Source organism: Eulemur rufifrons, chromosome 7 (assembly GCF_041146395.1).
Source record: "Eulemur rufifrons isolate Redbay chromosome 7, OSU_ERuf_1, whole genome shotgun sequence".
Classification (NCBI taxonomy): Eukaryota; Metazoa; Chordata; class Mammalia; order Primates; family Lemuridae; genus Eulemur; species Eulemur rufifrons.
The window spans coordinates 132,638,831-132,657,979 of record NC_090989.1 but is presented as its reverse complement, the minus strand read 5'-3'; the positions used below and the strand labels follow the sequence as shown (position 1 = coordinate 132,657,979).

General features: G+C 39.2%; 1 protein-coding gene and 1 pseudogene across 7 annotated transcripts in view; one reads left to right on the top strand and one right to left on the bottom strand.

Annotated features, from left to right (window-relative positions):
- THRB (thyroid hormone receptor beta) overlaps positions 1-19,149 on the top strand; it is a 361,122-nt gene that overhangs the window by 255,029 nt on the left and 86,944 nt on the right. For all 7 annotated transcript variants that reach the window (XM_069475449.1, XM_069475447.1, XM_069475452.1 and 4 more), the window contains one exon: positions 2,545-2,608. In XM_069475449.1, the coding sequence (XP_069331550.1) occupies positions 2,587-2,608 (22 nt within the window). In that variant the 5' untranslated portion in view covers positions 2,545-2,586. The remainder of the gene's footprint in view (positions 1-2,544; positions 2,609-19,149) is intronic.
- Positions 15,060-15,836, bottom strand: LOC138387761 (thyroid transcription factor 1-associated protein 26 pseudogene; annotated as a pseudogene).

Sequence of the window (19,149 nt, the reverse complement as noted above, 5' to 3'; positions counted from 1 at the left end):
TGACACATTTGTATTAATGTTGTATTTTAATACAGGTGTTATCAGTGAGGATTCTTTTGGTCGCAAGTGACAGAAACTTGACTCAAACCAGCTCATGTCAAAAGGGAAATGTGTTGCTCAGGGTGTCCAAGGAAGGGTTGAGTAGCCACACCCTTGCAGGGGCAGGAGGGGCACAGCCAGGCCTCGGGATGAGCTGAGAGCACAGCATTCTCTTTTCACTTCAGGTTCTCTGCCAGACTCATCCTCTCACCTTCACGTGGGCTTTTTCCAGGTGCTGAAAGACGTGGCCTCAAACAGTCTTAGAGTTTTAACTTGTGATAAATTCTGCCCCTAGAGAGTAAATAAATAGTATCTCTCTCTCCCTCCCTCCCTTTATTTTTCTCTCTCCAAGTATCCTGAAAAAGCATCTTATTAGCTGACCTAATAAACCAGTCCGGCCAGAGGTAGGGCACTGTGGTTGGCCCAGCTTGATCCATGTTCCCCATCCTTTCCAGAGCATCCAAGAGCAACTGTGAAAATGTGGCAGCTTCTGTGGGTTGGGAGGAGTGGTTACATAGTTCCTAAGAAGAGCAGCCGAGTCAGGACAGGCACTACTGTAGGTATGACCTGTGCTTTCACCTTAGGGCACTTTGAAACCTGGTCCCTCTCACTCGAAATGCAGCTGGACAGATGAAGGAGGATGGGACAGAGGGCTTGTGGCTGGTGGCCCTTGAAAAGCTAATCAGTAGCAAGAATGCATTTTCCGAGTAGTTGACATTCATCTCCTCTATCAGATGCCGATGCAGGTAGCTCGCACTGTGCTGTATCAGCTTCATTCATTTTATTTTATTCAGTTGTTCAGCATATGTTGTTTTTTTTTTTTTTTTTTTTTTTTTTTTTTTTTTGAGACAGAGTCTCACTCTGTTGCCCAGGCTAGAGTGAGTGCCATGGCATCAGCCTAGCTCACAGCAACCTCAAACTCCTGAGCTCAAGCGATCCTCCTGTCTCAGCCTCCCGAGTAGCTGGGACTACAGGCATGCACCACCATGCCCGGCTAAATTTTTCTATATATATTTTTAGCTGTCCATATAATTTCTTTCTATTTTTAGTAGAGATGGGGTCTCGCTCTTGCTCAGGCTGGTCTCGAACTCCTGAGCTCAAACGATCCGCCCACCTCGGCCTCCCAGAGTGCTAGGATTACAGGCGTGAGCCACCGCGCCCGGCCTAGTATATGTTGTTGAGTGCCTATTATGTATCCGGTACTCTGCTCAGTGGGGAAGATATAAAAATGAGCAAGTCCCTGCCATAAAGAGGTGACAGTCTACTGGGAAAGACAGCATGTAAACATGTAATTTCCATGGGATGAGACAAGAACTACGGTCAAGGTGTGAATTCATTGCAGCAGTATTAGTGTGGAGACAGCATGAATGGCCATGTGTAAATCTGCGTTGTAAACATAACCCACATACCGCTTCTCCAACCAGTTATTTAACATCGAGATGGTTCTTCCCTTGTCCGATGGCTTTCATGTGCATAATACATTATACATTGCCCAGCACTTTCACTCATACCATGTTTAAACTTCAGCCTTGTGAAATAAGTAGAGCAAATATTAGTTTCCTCATTTTACACTGAAGAAATGGAGATTCCAGTGCTTTAAATTACTTGTCAGGGTCCCACAGCTAGTGCATGACAGCATCGCCCGTTGAGCCCATGCCTTGGGCTTCGGTGCTGCTCCTAAGCCAACATGCTGCCGCTGTCTACCACTGGACGCAGAACCCCTCCAGGAAAAGAAACCCAGTCTTGATCCATCCCCAGCAATATGCTGAAGGACTCTGACCCGGGTTCATCAGCCACCTGTGTCCATCTGTGTCATCCACCGTGCGCGTCCTTCAGCATTCTTCCTCGGTCAGGGTGCCTCTGGTCACTGACACCCACTGGGTCTCCCTGCTCAGTCTGAGGGCCGAGTCTGTCTGTTGCTCTTGGATTTCACTGAGGTAGTGGTGAGGAAGAGGAGCTCAGCTCTGACTGTGGAAAAGTCATAAATGGGCAGAGGCGAATATGGATTCAGTTCTCTAGAGCAGTGTGCCAAAGACTTTAAAGTGCACACAAATCACCCAGGGATCTTGTCCAAATGCAGATTCTGATCAAGTGGGACCCAAATTTCTATTTCTAAGAAGCTCTCAGACAATGCTGAGATTGCTGGTCTACAGACCATACTTTAAGAAGCAAGGATCTGAAATAAAGATGCTAATACATCTTAGCCAGTCTTGGGGAAAACAGCAAGCCAGTGGGCTGGTAGCTTTCTTAAAAACCTGACATGGAAAAACGTGACCTTGAAAAAATGTTATTTTAAAAACATATTTATAGAAGGAATCCTGAGATGGAGATTAAGAAGTCTTGTAAACTTACATTAATCACATAGCCCACCTATGCTTCCGTTTCCCCAGTTCTGAGTTGAGAGTAACAAATCTTGCCTCAAAATAATTAATGCATATGATATTGTTTGGAACAAAACATTATGGAAAATGCAGGTTATAATCTATGGTATTTTTTTCTTTGTAGGAGATGTCAGTGAAGAAAAGGATCCAGAATGATTACTAACCTATGACTCCCAACAGTATGACAGGTATCTATATATATTTAATTTTCTTTATGTGTCTTTATTTTTGTTCCACCTGAAGTGAAACTTAAGCTTCCTAAAGCCCAACCTGAGAGTCTTAGCAACAATTATTTCCAAACCCATGAGTGTTATTAAACCCTGTGACTACCTCCCTGCAAATGTGCTTCCATCTTCTGCAGAATTCTGAGAGACGTCATCCCCAGAAAGATGGAGAGGAAATGATTATTCACAGTGAAAAACTAGTTTTTAACCATCGTCACCATTGTACACTAAATATATGTACTCTTTGCAGTCATTTAGATTAAGATAATAAACGGTTCTGCATACTTAGTGACCACAGAGTCTGTGTATGTTCCCCAAAGTGGGCTGTTTATTCCATTGAGCAGTAGAGTCAGAATGTAATATGATTAAATCACGTAAGGTACAAGTGAGCTACAAAACTCTTAGCAAGGGTCTAAGGAGAGACAGAATAATCCCTGGAGGAATATTAGGTTGCAATAGCACAAATTCTTTGTGCAACACATAGTGTGGGAGTTGCACACCCAAAGGGCCCAGGGGCCAGGGCAGATTACACAACCAGGCAGACGACTGCTAAGGTTGGGTATAAGGAAAAACAAATAAAACTGGAGAACTTGGGTTGTTTCTGAAGGGAAGTTATTCCCCAACCTAGGCAATCACTGACAAGAAGGAATGAAATTGTGTGTGTTCATAAATTTCAAATTTTCAAGAGAAATACAGATTTTAAATGAAATATCTCAATTTTTAAATGTTAGCAATTAACTTATAAAAATATCAAAGACTCATGAGCTAGTCAAAATATGTCTGCTGACCAGAATCAATCCATAAGCTGTGAGTTTGTGACCTTGGCTATACGTCTTCCAGCCTACCACCAAGAGCGTGACTATCCTTTTGGTTAGCAGGGCAGCAGGGCAGGTCCCCATAGAACTCTGTGTGTTGCGGATGCAGCCTCTCCTTCCCATACTATGATGAATTAAATGTTCAGGACATTTCCCCCAAGAATCTATTCTCCACTGTACCTGAGAAACTGAAGCAACTGAAATTGGCCACTCAGCCTTCTGAAAGTTTGGAAGCCTCTCAATGACCATAAACATTATCACTCCCGGCATCATTACCCAGCCTCTCTTTCCGCCCACGCTCAAGCTCCTGATGTAGCAAAAAGATAGAGTGCCTGGGCAAACCAGAATGATTCACACCTGTAAGAAGTGAGGGCTTCAGAATCACATCTCATCTTCTCTTCATCTTATTTCACATTAACAGTCACCAAAATGCACCCACTCCCTTTTCTATTCTGCTGCCAAGTAGGCCGAATTTTCCACCTCTTAAATCTCACACCTTCTATGTCACAGACATGCTCATTCAACCATAACTACAGCCTCCAAGATTCTGCTGGAAGGAGTGGGATCTCAGTTGAAAGGAATGATGGCATGTAAGTCTTTGCAGGCACGTGCAGGTGTGAGCACGCAGACATCGGGCAACAGGTATCCACACTGCCAAACCAAGGTGTCCCTCTCCAGTGAAGGGCAGTGTGAGATCAGGTGCTACGCAAGGGTGGCTTTGTACTCCGTGATAATATGCCCACCTGGAAAAACTTCCAGAAAGCTCTAGACTCAACGAACATACTCTGAGACATATGAAAATGGCAAAACTTGTTATAAAAATGAGTAACAAAATGGTTTTGGTTGCCGTGGGGATTATTTCTAGATAGAGCATCCCAGGCCCCTCTAGATCAGGGGCCAGCATTTTGTTTAAGAGCCAGTGAATAGATATTTCGGGCTTTGCAGCCCACATGGTGTCTGTAGCAACTACTCAATTCTGCTGTTGTAGCATGAAAAGCCACAGACTGTGTGTAAACAAATGGACTTGGCTATATTATAGTAAAACTTTACTTAAAAGACAGGCAGCAGGTCAGCGTTGGCCCACAGACTGTAGTTTGTGGACCCTTTTTCTGCGTCCAGGTGTCCAGGAAGTTGTCTTCTAGCTCTAGACCATCCTATTGTTGGCAGAACCCCCAAGGCTGAGTCAGCTTGAGGGCTGAGCTAGGAATCCAGGCTCACAAGCTAGCTTCTCTACCCATCTTATAGAAGCTGGGATGCTTTCCTCACAGGCTGAACTGGAACCCCAACTACCTCCTAGTTAAGGAGAGAGCTTTCACTTCCAGCATTTGCTTCATAACAGAGAAACTAATGGTAGTTCTACTTTCAAAAGAAACCTTCATACACATATATGTTCAGTATATGTTAATGGGCTTAGATGAGAAAATCATTACTTTAGGCACCCTTGTTTGTGTGTAAAATAAAACAATGTCCTTTTCTCTCTCTCTCTCTCTCTCTCTCTCTCTCTCTTTCTCTGGCTATGGGCTTGGGCTCAGTAGCACAATAGGGCACCTATAGTTAACAATAATTATTGTCAAAATAACTAGAAAAGAGTGGAATTGGGATGTTCCTAACACAAATAAATGATAAATGCTTGAAGGGATGGATATCCTAGTTACCTTGATTTGATCATTGCACATTGTATGCTTGTATCAAAATTTCATGTGTTTCTCATAAATATGTACTATTATTTATCCATAAAATTTTTTTTAAAAACACCAGAAAGAAAACCATAATAAAATTGTCAGCCATCAGAACTAAGTGTTTGCTCTAGGAGCATAATTTAAAGAACAAATAAACACATTTTCTCTCTGAAAAACATAGTAGGTAATATCACTGTTATGCAATACAGGAAATCAATTAACCTTTACGAAAAGAAAATCATTTTTTAAATGAGCAGGAATTGAGAACATTGAATCTGTTTTCCTAAAACGAAGCAGGCCAGAGTTTCAGATAAAAGAAGTATGTTTTTGTAGGCTCTTTTAGCCACAATGCTTATTAAATTTATGTATTTTGCACTAACACAAATGAAAAATTGTTTATTTTCTGGAGTTATTTAATATCAGTTACAATGGAGTCAGATCTTGCCAAAATTTTCTCATTTCTTTACCCCACCTAATTTGAAATTAGGACTGGATGATATCACTCATTGAGATATACTGATTCTTAAAGAGGAAAGTAAAAAAAGTGCCATAATACCATATTTTATTAATCTGCAATTAAGCACCATTTCCTAGGTAATCTGAAGGAAATTGTGCTGACATTTATGACATCATAATGAGCTCTATTTTGAATAAAACCATGGTTCACAGCATAGGGGAATTCATTCTAAGATATGAATATCTAAGTTTTAAATACCAAAGTTAGAGGCTTTCACCCTTGGCTGCACAGGAAACTAAGATCTCAAACTCTAACTGTCCCAGAAGAGACAGAAACAAGAATCTATTATGCTTGCACTGAACCTAGCTTTATGAAGTTAGGATATGGCAAAAAAGTTAGCAAAGTATTTGATGTTTTCATTGAAACTGGGCCCCCAGTAATTTTAAGTCACACTATTATGAATCCTTTAATGTGAATAATATATTCCCGATTCATTTATTTAACTTGGATTTCTTCTTTGTGACTCACCTGTTCATTTCACTTCTCTATTTGGTGTTTGTCTTTTTCATTAGCAAGGCATTATTGTTGGGCATATGTATCCTTGGTACCAGGGGAGGGATGCTTGCAAGGATAGACAAGAGCTTTCAGTGGTCACCCCAGTGTTTTCTGCCATGTGATCTTTGCACTGTTTCTTGTTTGTTTGTTTTGGGAGGGGCTCATTTGTTAAACAAAATTAAGAACGACATAGGTTTGTTTTTTTTTTTAATTTACATTTTCCCGGTTACTCCTGAGGTTGAGTATTTTTTACATGTTTATTGGTCACTTGCATTTCATCTGCAATTTGCATTTTCATATTTGTTGCTCATTTGCCCATTATGATCTTTGTCTTTTCTCATTTGTAGAATCTGTTTATATGTTAAGGATATTAACTAAGCAAGTCACTTAATCTCTCTAGATCTTGGATTCCTTATCTATTAAATGAGAAAGTGAGACTAGTTCATTCCTAGTTCCACTTTCACTTTTAAAATTAGATTATCTATACTTCAATTTTAAATATTTATAAATTGCATTTTCATAAAGTAAGGCATACCTGTTAATGGTTGGGTATAAAGTAAAAGCAAACTCTGGAGCAATGTATTTGGTGTTTTGAGACTATCCTACTAAGGAAGTTTTTCAGAGTCAAACAAAACATTTAAGTAGGGAAAACTCAGTATTTTATTGTAAAGTCCATGTCATTTTTCAAAGGCAGAGCTTTAGGTGTTCCTCAAGGCTTTTCAACTGCTTCTTTATGGCCATTTCATTCCTTCAGAAAGAGTATCACAAACTTTTGTACCCCCATAATGAGCTGAAATAAAAAAAAAAAAAGAAATAGAAAAAGAAATAGAATCACAGTGGTGCATATGTCCTACCTATGTAGAATGGCTTCTCATGTGTCAGAAGGTTATTAACAACAAAACAATGACACCACTCAAAGATAACTAATGTTAACAGTGTACATATTGTCAATGTTTCCCACTGTCAACAAACACTCTTCCTCAAAAGGATTTTGTTCTTGGCTACTTAGTAATCCATCAAATGGTGACACAGCCCCTGACTGTTAGTCTGGTAACACAATATTATTATAAATAATATATGATGAGTATATATTTATGGAATGTACATTGACGTGTTGAATATATGATTAACTGCCTTGTGCATAATTTTGCATCTCATTAGTTCCTCAGGATAAATTCTGCTAAATAAAAGGAAATGCTGGATCAAAGGGACTGAACAGCTTTAAAAACTTTTTCTGTTGCCAAAGTGTAACCAGATTATTGGGCCCACTGAGACACCCACCAGCAATGCAGCCTCCATTTAATCATATACCTTCCAGATGTACAGTTTGGTGGCAGTTGGTCTGTCTGTTTTTGAAGAGGCAATTTGTTAGGCAAAATTTTATCATACCTTTTCAAAACTTTACATTTTTCTTATTGATAATGAATTTGACTCACAAATATACACATACACTGATTGGCCACTTAAACTTCATATTTTGTAGCTTACCTATTTGTTAAACTTTTCTATTATGGTGCTTGTCTTTTTCTTATGATTTAGATATTAAAGAATTAATTCATTGTCTATCATCAAAGTTACAAGTATTTTTCCCAATTTAGAATCTGTGTCATCTTTTTGTATATGGTAATATTTGACCTTTTTAAAAATTTCTTAGTTTTAAATAATTTTATACTTAGAGAAAAGTTGCAATATTTATTTAAAGAATTCTCAGAATCTTAAAATGTTAATATTTTATCACATTTGCTTTAATCTTTTCCCTCTCTCTTCCTATTTCTATCTAACTTTCATTTTGAACATTTACAAATAAATTTTAAACTTAATGCTGTGGCATTTTCAGACATAGAAACAGTTTTTAGCTTATATATAGTGAGTTCTATTAAGATGTCATTTATGATTTATTTGTTTGTTGTCCAACTTAGAAATGTCTTCTGGTGAGTGCTGAGGGAAAGAGATCGATGGACTCTTTAGGATGAGTTAGCACTTTTGTTTCAGCTTGTAGTTCTCTCTAATCAGACACAGGAATGACTTGGTTAAGCTTGAAGATTTTCTCAACAACACCCTCTCATACTTACCCTCTGTGCACCAACCACCCACCCAAAGTAGCCTTGCCCTAGCCTTTGGGGAAGGGAGAGCAACACCTGACAGTGGTGGACATCCTTCTGTCCCTTCTCCCAACATCAGGACTGCAGAGGAGGTAACAGAAGCCAAGGGAGACCAGCAGCCAGGGTGCCAACACGGCCCTGTGCTTCCCCTCCCAGAACAGGGAGGCTTTAGATTGATGTATTCACTCCTGGCGTAATAATTCTGAAGGGGAATCTGGAAGCTTATTTCACTTTCTTCTGAATTCCTGTTTTCCCAGATGTGACCAAGAATAAAATGTGGCCTTAGATTCCGTAGAGCCATCTATAGACATTACAAATGTTGCTGTGAATAGTTTAGCAGAAAGAAAAATACTGACTTGCCCAAAGAGCTAGCTAGCTCCACTGTTCCTTGAGTCCCAATTACAAAAAAGAACGTTGATTTTATTTTCTGGATATTTAACCACACAATGCAATGGGGGCCTTTTCGCTCCCCCCACCTCCACTCCTTGGCATGGTGTTGCTCCTAAAAGAAATAAAAATCTCACTGCAAGTGGGCTAGAAAGGAAATAGCCATATTCCCCCAAAATGCCTTGAGGGAAGAAGGGAAGCTATTGCACACACATCACACAAAAAGTCTCTAAATTCATCCTCAGACATCTTGCCCGAAGGTCCACTTTTCACGGTAACTGCTGAAACCTGACGTCCTCTTCTCCCTCTCTCCCCGGAGGCCAGAAACCTTGGGTGTCCCCTGCATACACAGCCTCCCTCGCTGCCCCAGTCAGGATCCAGATCCTTCTTCCCCTCCCTCTTCTCCCCTACTCCCAGCTGGTGGCCCCACCTGTCATCTCCTTTCAAGATCGTGAGCCTCTTCTCTCCACCTCCCCTATTTGCATCTTCTAAAACCCTACAGCAAAATAAACAGATCATCTTTGGGAACCCACTCGCTGTGGAAAACAAGGGTGGGCAAAACCATAAATGTTTATAATTTTACATTTTTTCCCTGTCACACACAAACTGATGGGAGAGAGTGAAAATCACTCCATGGCATCCATCTAGCCTGGGGACGAGAGGAGACAGGCATCTCAGTTCCAGATTTTCTCCGGTTCCCACCGTGACAAGGGGAAAACCAAGAAACCACAAAAAAGAGAGTTTCTCTGCAGCTAACATGTCACCCTTTTCTTTAAAATCCTTCCTTCTTCCTCAGAAAATAGACAGGACGGTGACCCTTCATATAACACGACTGGGTAAAGGATGCCGGACTTGGCCATGTAGTCCACGTAAAGGACTGGCCCTCCTGGACTCTGTCTCTGTCCTTCTATCCCTCCTCTGGAACTTCCTGAACTTCCTCTGGAAGAGGAACTTCCTACAGAACAGTAGGGGCTTTCTGAAAAGCCCCAAATTAATAAAATCTCACCAAACCCCATCAGATTAGCAAAAACTTTCCCTCAAGTCTCCTGGGGGACTCTTAGACAATTATTTCTAGACCAACTTCAGTTTCCAAATTTGAGCTGCAGCCAGGTGATCAGGAAGTTGAAAATGTCAAAAGGACAAGGCTTTCTAGAGAATAAAAGATGAGAGCAGAAAAGTAAAGAAAAATGTTTATCATTTATTCCTCAACAATTCTTATATTCTTCCTAGAAGGCACCCTTTACAATGTTTGCTGCTTCTCCTACCCCGACAGCTTGCCCCACTGTCCCTGCGCCCCGCCCCACTCCACCATCACCGCCATCACCACCATCATCATCATCACGCCACCTCCCCTGCAGTCACTGCTGCCCACGTCATCACGACCACCACCACCATCCTGATAAACTCATCTCAGCCTCCTCCAAGCCGGCTGTAACCAAGGATTTCCCTGGCCTCTCCCTGCAGTCACAAGTGACAACCGTAACCTAATAGGGTTCTGTTATGTCGGGTTACATTTTCCTCTCTATCCTCCCAAACACCACCAAAGTCCATAGCCGTTGCACGTATGTAGGTGCTAGGTCCTTTAAAAAAAATTGAAAATAATTTTCCGAACAAAAATTTAGTTCATGATGAATATATGGTGTTATTTTGCTTACAATGAGCCAAGAGTTATTTTTATGTGGCACCACCAGCTGCCACCATTGCCAACTGAAAAGTCCCAGGCTCTTGTTTTATCCATCTTTGCTTTTCTTTCAAGTCTAGGCTAGGATGACATTTTCACTCTGGAATTTGGCTGTGTTGTAAAAAGGAAACTGGTGTGGAACGCCAACTCCCCAAGCCTGCAGAGTGCAGACACATTCTCGTCTTAGTGCTGGAATTGACCTGAGGCATTTTCTCTAAGGCTCAGACTTTACACGTTGGCAAGCTAAAGCCAGCATGGGGAAGTGACTTGCCCAAGGTCACTACAGAAGACTGTGGAGTATTTGGACCATCTGTTCCCAAAGCTTGGGAAACCATGGGCTAAATGACTTCAAATATGATTATGTTGTTTTTTTTATTTTTTTTTTTTGTCCTTAACTGAATTTCTTAGTCTTTATCATGCTAATGTGCATACTGAATCTCTAAAGAAGTTGTATTAAGCCGTCTTCCCTCACCCTTTACTTTACTTTTTTTTTCACTTCACTAAAAGTAAACCGAGACCAAATTAATAAAATCTCAACAATTTCAGACAGATTAGCAAAAACCTTCCCTCAAAACTCCTAGGGACTCTCAGACGATTGCTCCCAGAACAACTTCAGTTTCCAGATTTGCAGCCAGATGATCAGGAAGTTGATCCCCTCTTTTGTAGAGGACCTAACCTTGCCCTGTTCAAACTGGTCCTGCCCATTGGAATCACCCTGGGAGCTTCATAAAATCCTGATGCCCTTGCCCTCCCAGAGCAGTTAAATCAGAATCGCTCAGTGGGGATCCAAGACTCAGTATGCTTTTAAAACTCCCCAGGTAACTCTAGAGTACAACCCAGTCTGAGCACCAGGATCCGGGCACAGTGGTTCTCAGCCCTGCCTGCCCACTGCAGTCACCTGGGGACCCGACAAAAAATACTAATGTCTGGTCCCCATGCCTAGAGAGTCAAATCAAGTGGGTCTAGGGTGGAACCCCCCCGCTCCTCAAGGGATTCTACTGTGCGTCCAGTGTTGAGGAAAGAGCTGTTGTTCTCAAACTTGGTGGTAAGTATCAGAATCACTGGGAAATTTAGTTAAAATAAGAAAAGCTCTAGCCTCCATCATACCTAATCATGACAAATGCCTGGGCTTCTTGTGCCTAATTAGCTCTCTAGGTGATTCTGAGAAAGATTTGAGAATCGCTTATGTCGAAGGGTTTTTCCTCCCATTGGATATATTTTGGAAAATGTTAGTTGGGACATCTGGGTACTTACAAAAAGCATCTAAAATATTACCCTCTAATTTAGGCCTAACCTGGCCAAGCTGGCAAATTGAAAGGTAATTAATGAGGCTTTATTCCCACTGACTGTGTGGGTGATGTTATTACTTTTGCCCATGAATGACAGACCCACAGGTCCTGAGAACCTGCATTTCGCCACTGGACACCTTCACTGATCTAAATGGCCCCTCAGAGCAGCAACCTCTCCAGTGCAAATGATCAAAAGCCCTTCGGAAATGCACTCCAAGGCCAGTACTTTTCATTGAAGAAATGGAGCAGTCATGAGGAAACTTGTTTCTCTGTCCCACAGCGATTTTATAGGCATCCAGCTTAGAATGCTATTCTGTGCTTCTGTAATGGGTAGTTTTTAGTCATGTGGTGCTTTTGGTTATAGGAGGATGGATTTTTTTATTTATTCATTTTTAATTTTTCTTAAATAAATTAAGTGGTTTCCATTTGGGGGCCTCAAGAGAAGGTAGCTCTCTGGTGAGCAGTCCCCACAGAGTTCTGGTTCTCAGCCTGGACTACACGTTTGAATCACTTGGGGCTCTTTTAAAAATTCCAATGCTGAAAATGCTGAGCTTTTCTCGAAGAATAGTGGTGAGAATGTAAGATTCACACAAATCACTTAACACAGTCTGGAGCACTGGGGCACAACACGGAATAGCCATGATGAGGCAGCACCGGGTATATGCTAGATATTCACTAAATGTTAATTTAGTTGTAAGAAAACAGCCAATAGAATTACTGTAATACAATGGAAAAAAACAAATGTAAATGAGTGTATTTACTTAAGAAGCAGGTAGGCTTAAATTTTTATAGTTTTGCTTAGCCCATTCCCTTAATTCATGTTTTCTCTTCAGTGTCAGTTCAAATTTAGCACCCTAGTTAGGATTTCCTCAAAGAATTTTCTGTACAGTTTAAAGATTTTTCTTTTTCTGAAAAAATAAGAGAGAGACAAGAAATGCCTTTGTTATTCTTTATTATTTTATGGAAAGGTATGTTTAATGAAGTAGTAATCTAAACATAAGATTTGAAGCAAACAATTCATGTAAAAGGAAGCAGATAATTTTTTATACAATCTCTTCCTTTCTGCAATCCCAGATAAAATAAGCATCTTAAAACATTTGCTGGTATTATTATTATTTTTTACTTCATTTTTTAAATTTCAAAATATTAAGGGAGTACAAATATTTTTGTTACATGGATGCCTTTTATAAGGCTTAAGTCAGGGCTTTTAGTGTGCCCATCACCAAAATCATGTTCATTGTACCCAATAGGTAGGTTTTTACACCTACCCCCTTCCCCTCCTTCTCACTTCTTGATTTCCAATGACCTTTATATTTCTTTGTGCCCATGTGTGCCCATCGATTAGCTCCCAATTATTAGAGAGTACACATGGTGTTTGTTTCCCCATTCCTGAGACACTTCATTTAAGATAATGGTCTCCAGTTCCATCCAAGTTGCTGCAAAAGACATTATTTCGTTCCTTTTTATGGCTGAGTAGTACTTCATGGTATATATATGCTACATTCTCTTAATCCACTCATGAATTGATGGGCACTTAGGTTGATTCTATATCTTTGCGATTGTGAATTATGCTGCAATAAACATTCTAATGCAGGTGTCTTTTTGATTAAATGACTTCTTCTCTTTTGGGTAGATACCCAGCAGTGGGATTGCTAGATTGACTGATAGGTAGGTCTACACTTACTTCTCTAAGGAATTTCCATACTGTTTTCCATAAAGGTTGTACTAATTTGCAGTCCTATCAACAGTGTATAAGTGTTCCTTTCTCTCTGCACCCACACCAGCACCTATTGTTTTGGGTCTTCTTAATAATGGCCATTCTGACAGGGGTAAGATGATATCTCATTGTGATTTTAATTTGCATTTCTCTGATGATTAGTGATGTTGAGCATTTCTTCATATGTTTTTTGACCATTTGTCTCTCTTCTTTTGAAAAACTTCTGTTCATGTCTTTTGCCCACTTTTTAATGGAGGAGTTTGATTTTTTTCTCTTGCTGATTTGTTTGAGTTCATTGTAGAGTCTGGATATTAGCCTTTTGTTGGATATATAGTTTGCAAATACTTTCTCCCATTCTGTCGATTGTCTGTTTACTCTTTTAATTATTTCCTTTTCTGTGCGGAAGTTTTTTAATTTAATCAAGTCCCATTTATTTATTTTTATTGTTACTGTATTTGTCTTTGGGGTCTTAGTCATAAATTATTTGCCTAGGCCAATGTCTAGAAGAGTTTTTCCTACATTTTCATTTAGGATTTTTATGGTTGAATGCCTTACATTTAAGTCTTTTATCCATCTTGTATGAATTTTTGTATGTGGTGAGAGACAGGGGTCCCGTTTCAGTCTTCAACATGTAGCTATCCAGTTTTCCCAGCACCATTTACTGAATAGGGCTTCCTTTCCCCAGTGTATGTTGTTGTCTGCTTTGTTGAAGATCAGTGGGTTGTAGCTAGATGGTTTTATTACTATATCTGAATTCTCTATTCTGTTCTATTGATCTATGTATCTAATTTGATACCAGTGCCACACTGTTTTGGTTACTATAGCCTTGTAGTATAATTTGAAGTCTGGTAATGTGATGCTTCCAGATTTGTTCTTTTTGCTTAAGAATGCTTTGGCTATTTGGGCTCTTTCTCAGTTCCAAATTAATTGTAGAATTATTTTTTCTAGATCTATGAAATATGACACTAGTTTTTTGATGGAGATTGCATTGAATCTATAAATCACTTTAGGCAGTATGGTCATTTTAAAAATGTTGATTCTACCAATCCATGAGCATGATATGTTTTTCCATTTGTTTGTGTCATATGTAATTTCTTTCATTAGTGTTTCATAGTTCTCCTTGTAAAGGTCTTTCACCTTCTGGTTAAGTATATTCCTAAGTATTTTATTTTCTATGTAGCTATTGTGAATGGTATTGAGTCTTTGATTTGACTCTCAGTTTTACTGTTATTAGTATATAGGAATGCTACTGATTTGTATGCATTGATTTTGTAATTGATTGTTATTTCGTTTCTTCTGTTGGCTTTGGGTTTGGTTTTCTCTTCCTTTTCTGGTTCCTTGAGATGTGAAATTAAGTTGTTAATTTGTGATCTTTCTGTCTTTTTCATATAGGCATTTAAGGCTATGAATTTTCCCCTTAGGACTGCTTTTACTGTATCCCATGAATTTTTTTTTTCAAAACATTTTATTTCATACAAATTTCATATCGTAAAAGTATTACATGTTTGAGCCTGTCTTCCAAATAGAAGGTTCTTTCAGTTCTTCAGGCCAACCTTCCTTCAGAGGCAAATAAATAAGAAACATGTCATATTATATAGATCATATATAGAAAAGTTTATTTTACAAGAACAGAAATATTTGGACATTAGATATTTAGTACAGTTTAGCAATCCAGTTTATGTTGACAAATTAAGTTCATTGTTAGGAGGTGCCCATTACACACACAAAACAACTCAATAAATAGCAGATATTTTAACCTGTAAGAAAAAAATATTCAATTTAATTTTTTCTTGTATTATTTGAAAAAGATTCTCCATCTGTAAATTCAAGTTTGGTTGGCCCCTTTTAGTCTTTTTGCTCAATATTTTGAACACTTCCATTTTCTTCTTTTTGTAGTGCCTTTGAGCTTCTTTCTCTCTTGTTTTCTTCCCTCAAATTCTTGTTTCTTAGCACCATGTTTACCTTGTACTTGTTCATATTCTTCTTGTGCTTTTTGATTTGATGTTTTCTTTTTATTTTTCTTTGGAATATTAAAGGATCTTACTGTCTTGCTACGTTGTTTTTCTGGGTGAAGCTGGCCAAAGCTATACTGATCTTCAGACAAAGCTACACTGGTCAAAGCTACACTGTTCTTCAGACAAAGGCTGGTCAACTTGCTCTTCTGACAAAGGCTGATCAACTTTTCTTGGTTGATTCCTGAGTCTTTCCTCTTCAGCTAAATAGAGATGTTTCAGATGATCTGGGTATCAATCTTTGAACTGAGATTCCTGTGATGTTTTAGCCTTCTTTTTCCTCCATAGCAATTTCTTGTAATTTTGCTGAATCTTCAGTTAGCTTTGAAATGCAAAGCCTTATGCCTCACAAACGTTCCCCACAAAGGCTTGCGAATAGTTAGGCTGCCATATCCTCTGTTTCACATTCTTATTCCTGAATCCAACCAAAGATCCCCTTTCGCCACATGTCCCCCAAACTCCCTTCCACTGCCACTGTGCCAGCATCACAGGCACCATTTCCGCAGACCTTGTATCCCATAGATTTTGATAGCTTGTATAGCCTTTGTAGTTCAGTTCAAGGAATCTCTTGATTACCATCTTAATTTCATTATTGACCCAAGGATCATTCAGTGTTGAGATCTTACCATGTATATTCTCAGACCACAGTGAAATAAAACTAGAAACCAATTCCAAGAGAAACACTCAAATCTATTACTTCATTTTTGAATATGCATCAGTTCCTATGCTAGCCAAGGCAAAGAGACCATACCACACAGTGTTTTCATTGATACTTAGCACTCCCCAGGATGTAGGACTTAACATGATACTATCACATCATGTGAAAAGTGGTAGCAGAAAGTGGAAGGGGATACACATCTCCCTGCTGCTGCCAATAAAAAAGTTTGAAAGAGCACTGGTTTTCCATGATTATATTTTATTTTACTTGCACAATTTCAAATTGTAGTTCCCAACATTTTTCTGCCAAGGCCCTCTTGTTATTTTCCCCTGACACACGCCTCCCCTGAATTCTGTGCTTTCAAACATCTTACTTGCCAAACTGAATTTATGAAGCAATAGAATTCATTGACGTGTTTTTAGTAATTGAAGACATATTTAATTACTAATCTGATATTTTTGATGAGCAGGATAAAATGACCAATGTTCCCACACTACACAGATATAATATACAGAAGCATTTCTATATGTTTTTAAAAAACCAGAAGGCATAAAATTTTTCATGAAAGTGTCATAGCCTGCCTCATATTATTGTATGATTTCCTTTGGGCCTTTTCAAACTTTTGAAATCGGTCATAGTTTTCCCCCAATACTGCTTTTATGGACTTCATGTTAAGAGCCATTTGAATGAGAAAATTCTAAGTATTCTTATACCCTAACTTTCTCAACACTAAGTAGGAATTATTCTCCTATATTATTTAGCTAAACAGAACTATAAATGAAGCCATCAGAATACCAATTACCACTGGCATTACCTTTAATCAAAAAAGTCTTTCAGTATTATTATAAAATCATTCATCAAAGATTAAGTCTATGTAAATGAATATAAAAAACCTATCATACTCAGAAATGCATAATGAAAATATTCATGAGAATTTCAATCATTTGATTCCGTGCTCCAAATTAGATCAAGAAGTTATTGAAATAAATCAGAACATGAGTAAATTCTTTGAGTTTTTCAACAGAAAATTCTAATACAATTTAACACTTTTGAGCATCTAAGATATTAGACATATAAACACAACTGAGAAATAGTTCTTACCTTTGAAGAGCTCACACTCAAGAGATCATAGTTTCTGAACACATTGGTACATATTTTTTAATATCTGAGAAGATTTATAGAAGTGTAGAATTGGGAAGGAATCTTAGAGACCATCCAACATCCTGAAATTACAGGTGGAGAAACTAAGCTCATAAACTTAAAGTAATGCACTATGGTCATGCAGCAATGGACCAGACAGTTGTTTTGTTTGTTTGCATAGATGATCCTTCACACCTCTGATTGAATTTATAAAATGTTGAATGATATAGTAGATATCAAGCTATTTGGAACCACAAAGTGTCTATTAGTAAAATAATGCTCTCTTCTATAATAGATGAACCCAAAAAACTCAGTGACTTCATACAACAGGATTTTATTTCTGACTCATATTAAGTCCAGTGCCACATGCTCTTGGTTGACAGGTGATACTCATCAACATTACTTAGGGACCCAGGCTCTCTTCTTCTTACATTAACACCTCCCTCTGGGACCTCAAAATTTTCTTCATTCGACAGAAGGGGAGAGACAGAAAATGAAACAAGATGCATAGAAGTGTTTTACAGGCCAGGCCTGGAAGTGGTGCCCAATGCTTTTACTTATTCTATTGATTAGAATTCAGTCATATGGCCACGTTTCACTGCAAGGGAGGCTGGGAAATGCAGTCTACCTGTGTGCCCAGGAAGTAGGGAGTGCACAGATTTTGATGGTGAGCCTGCCATAAAGGACTGTACAGCTACATAATGATATTATGGAGGTGAGTTCAGGAAGGACTTGGTCTTTATATTGAAGTCATCTTTTTGTTTTAAAAGTGTCCATTCCAGTCCTCTGACCCTCCCCCAGGCAATATCAGCATCTCTAAACAGGGCTAGGTTAGTCAATGTTGCCCACCTTTTCTAGCTTCTGGAGTTGGCATGGTGTACTGAAAAGAACACAGACTTTGGAGTCTTTGGAGTCAAGTGTCTTTGGGTTCAAGTCCCCAGTTTGTCACTTTTTAACCTTGTGATTTGGAGCAAGTTTCTTAACCTTTCAGAATCTTGATTTTCTAATTGTAAAATGGGGGCAAAAAGAATCCTAGAGTTGTGGTGAGAATGTAATTAAATCATTCAGTAAACATTTATTGAGTGCCTCCTACATGTCAAGTCCTATGGTACACTCTGGGGAAGTAACAGTGATTGGAAAAAAAAAAAAGGCAAAGAGCCTATGTCAATAAAGTATGTGTGTACAGTCGTCGTCACGAGCAGGCACTCAATAAATGTTAGTGCTCTTGCGTTTTGGCCCTATGCAGCTAGGCTGTGAAGATAGATTTATCCCTGGAAATCCAGACAGAATAAACTAGTGAATAATGATATATCTGTGAGATGAACAGGTCAAGTGGAAAATGTTTGAAAATGTTTCAATTGTTCCTGTTGGAAATTGAATTGACAGGGTGAGAATGTTTGTTTATGTCTATGAAGCATGTTTAATTTGCAAGGGCTTAAAACATAATGATTTGAGCTGCAAACAAATACTTGTTCAGTCCCAACAAGAGTAAACAAAGAAACATCAAGGCAGAGCCCTCTTCAAGGCTGGTGGCCTTTCCATTACTACCCCTCCTTTACGAATCGGAGGAGGACGGTCCTCAGAGATGGTGAGTGGCTTCCTGAGGGCCAGAAGGGCAGTGAGGCTGCAGCGGCCCCTCCTGCTTGCTTCCAGCTCAAGAAGAGTCTACAAAGCCCCACGAGAGAAGGAAAATATTAATAACAAGACGGCTCCACCCAGCCACTGCTGTGGCCTCTGTCTTCTGGCTTCAGAGACCCGCCTGGGGAAACCCTCACCTCCAGCCCTCCTTGCCGCCTTCTTGTCTCTCAGCTCTTGTTTTATTGCATCCTATGACTTCCAAATGGAACAGAGGACCTTCCTATTTGTTTTGTTTGATAGTCTGCCTGTTTTTTTTTTTCTTGCTGCATTCTTTCCATAAAGCTCTGTTTTATTTCTCTTTATTCCCCTTTTATCTTTTTTATCTTAAATGTAGAATAGGATGGGGGAGAAAAGGAGCAAATAATGAGTTCAATA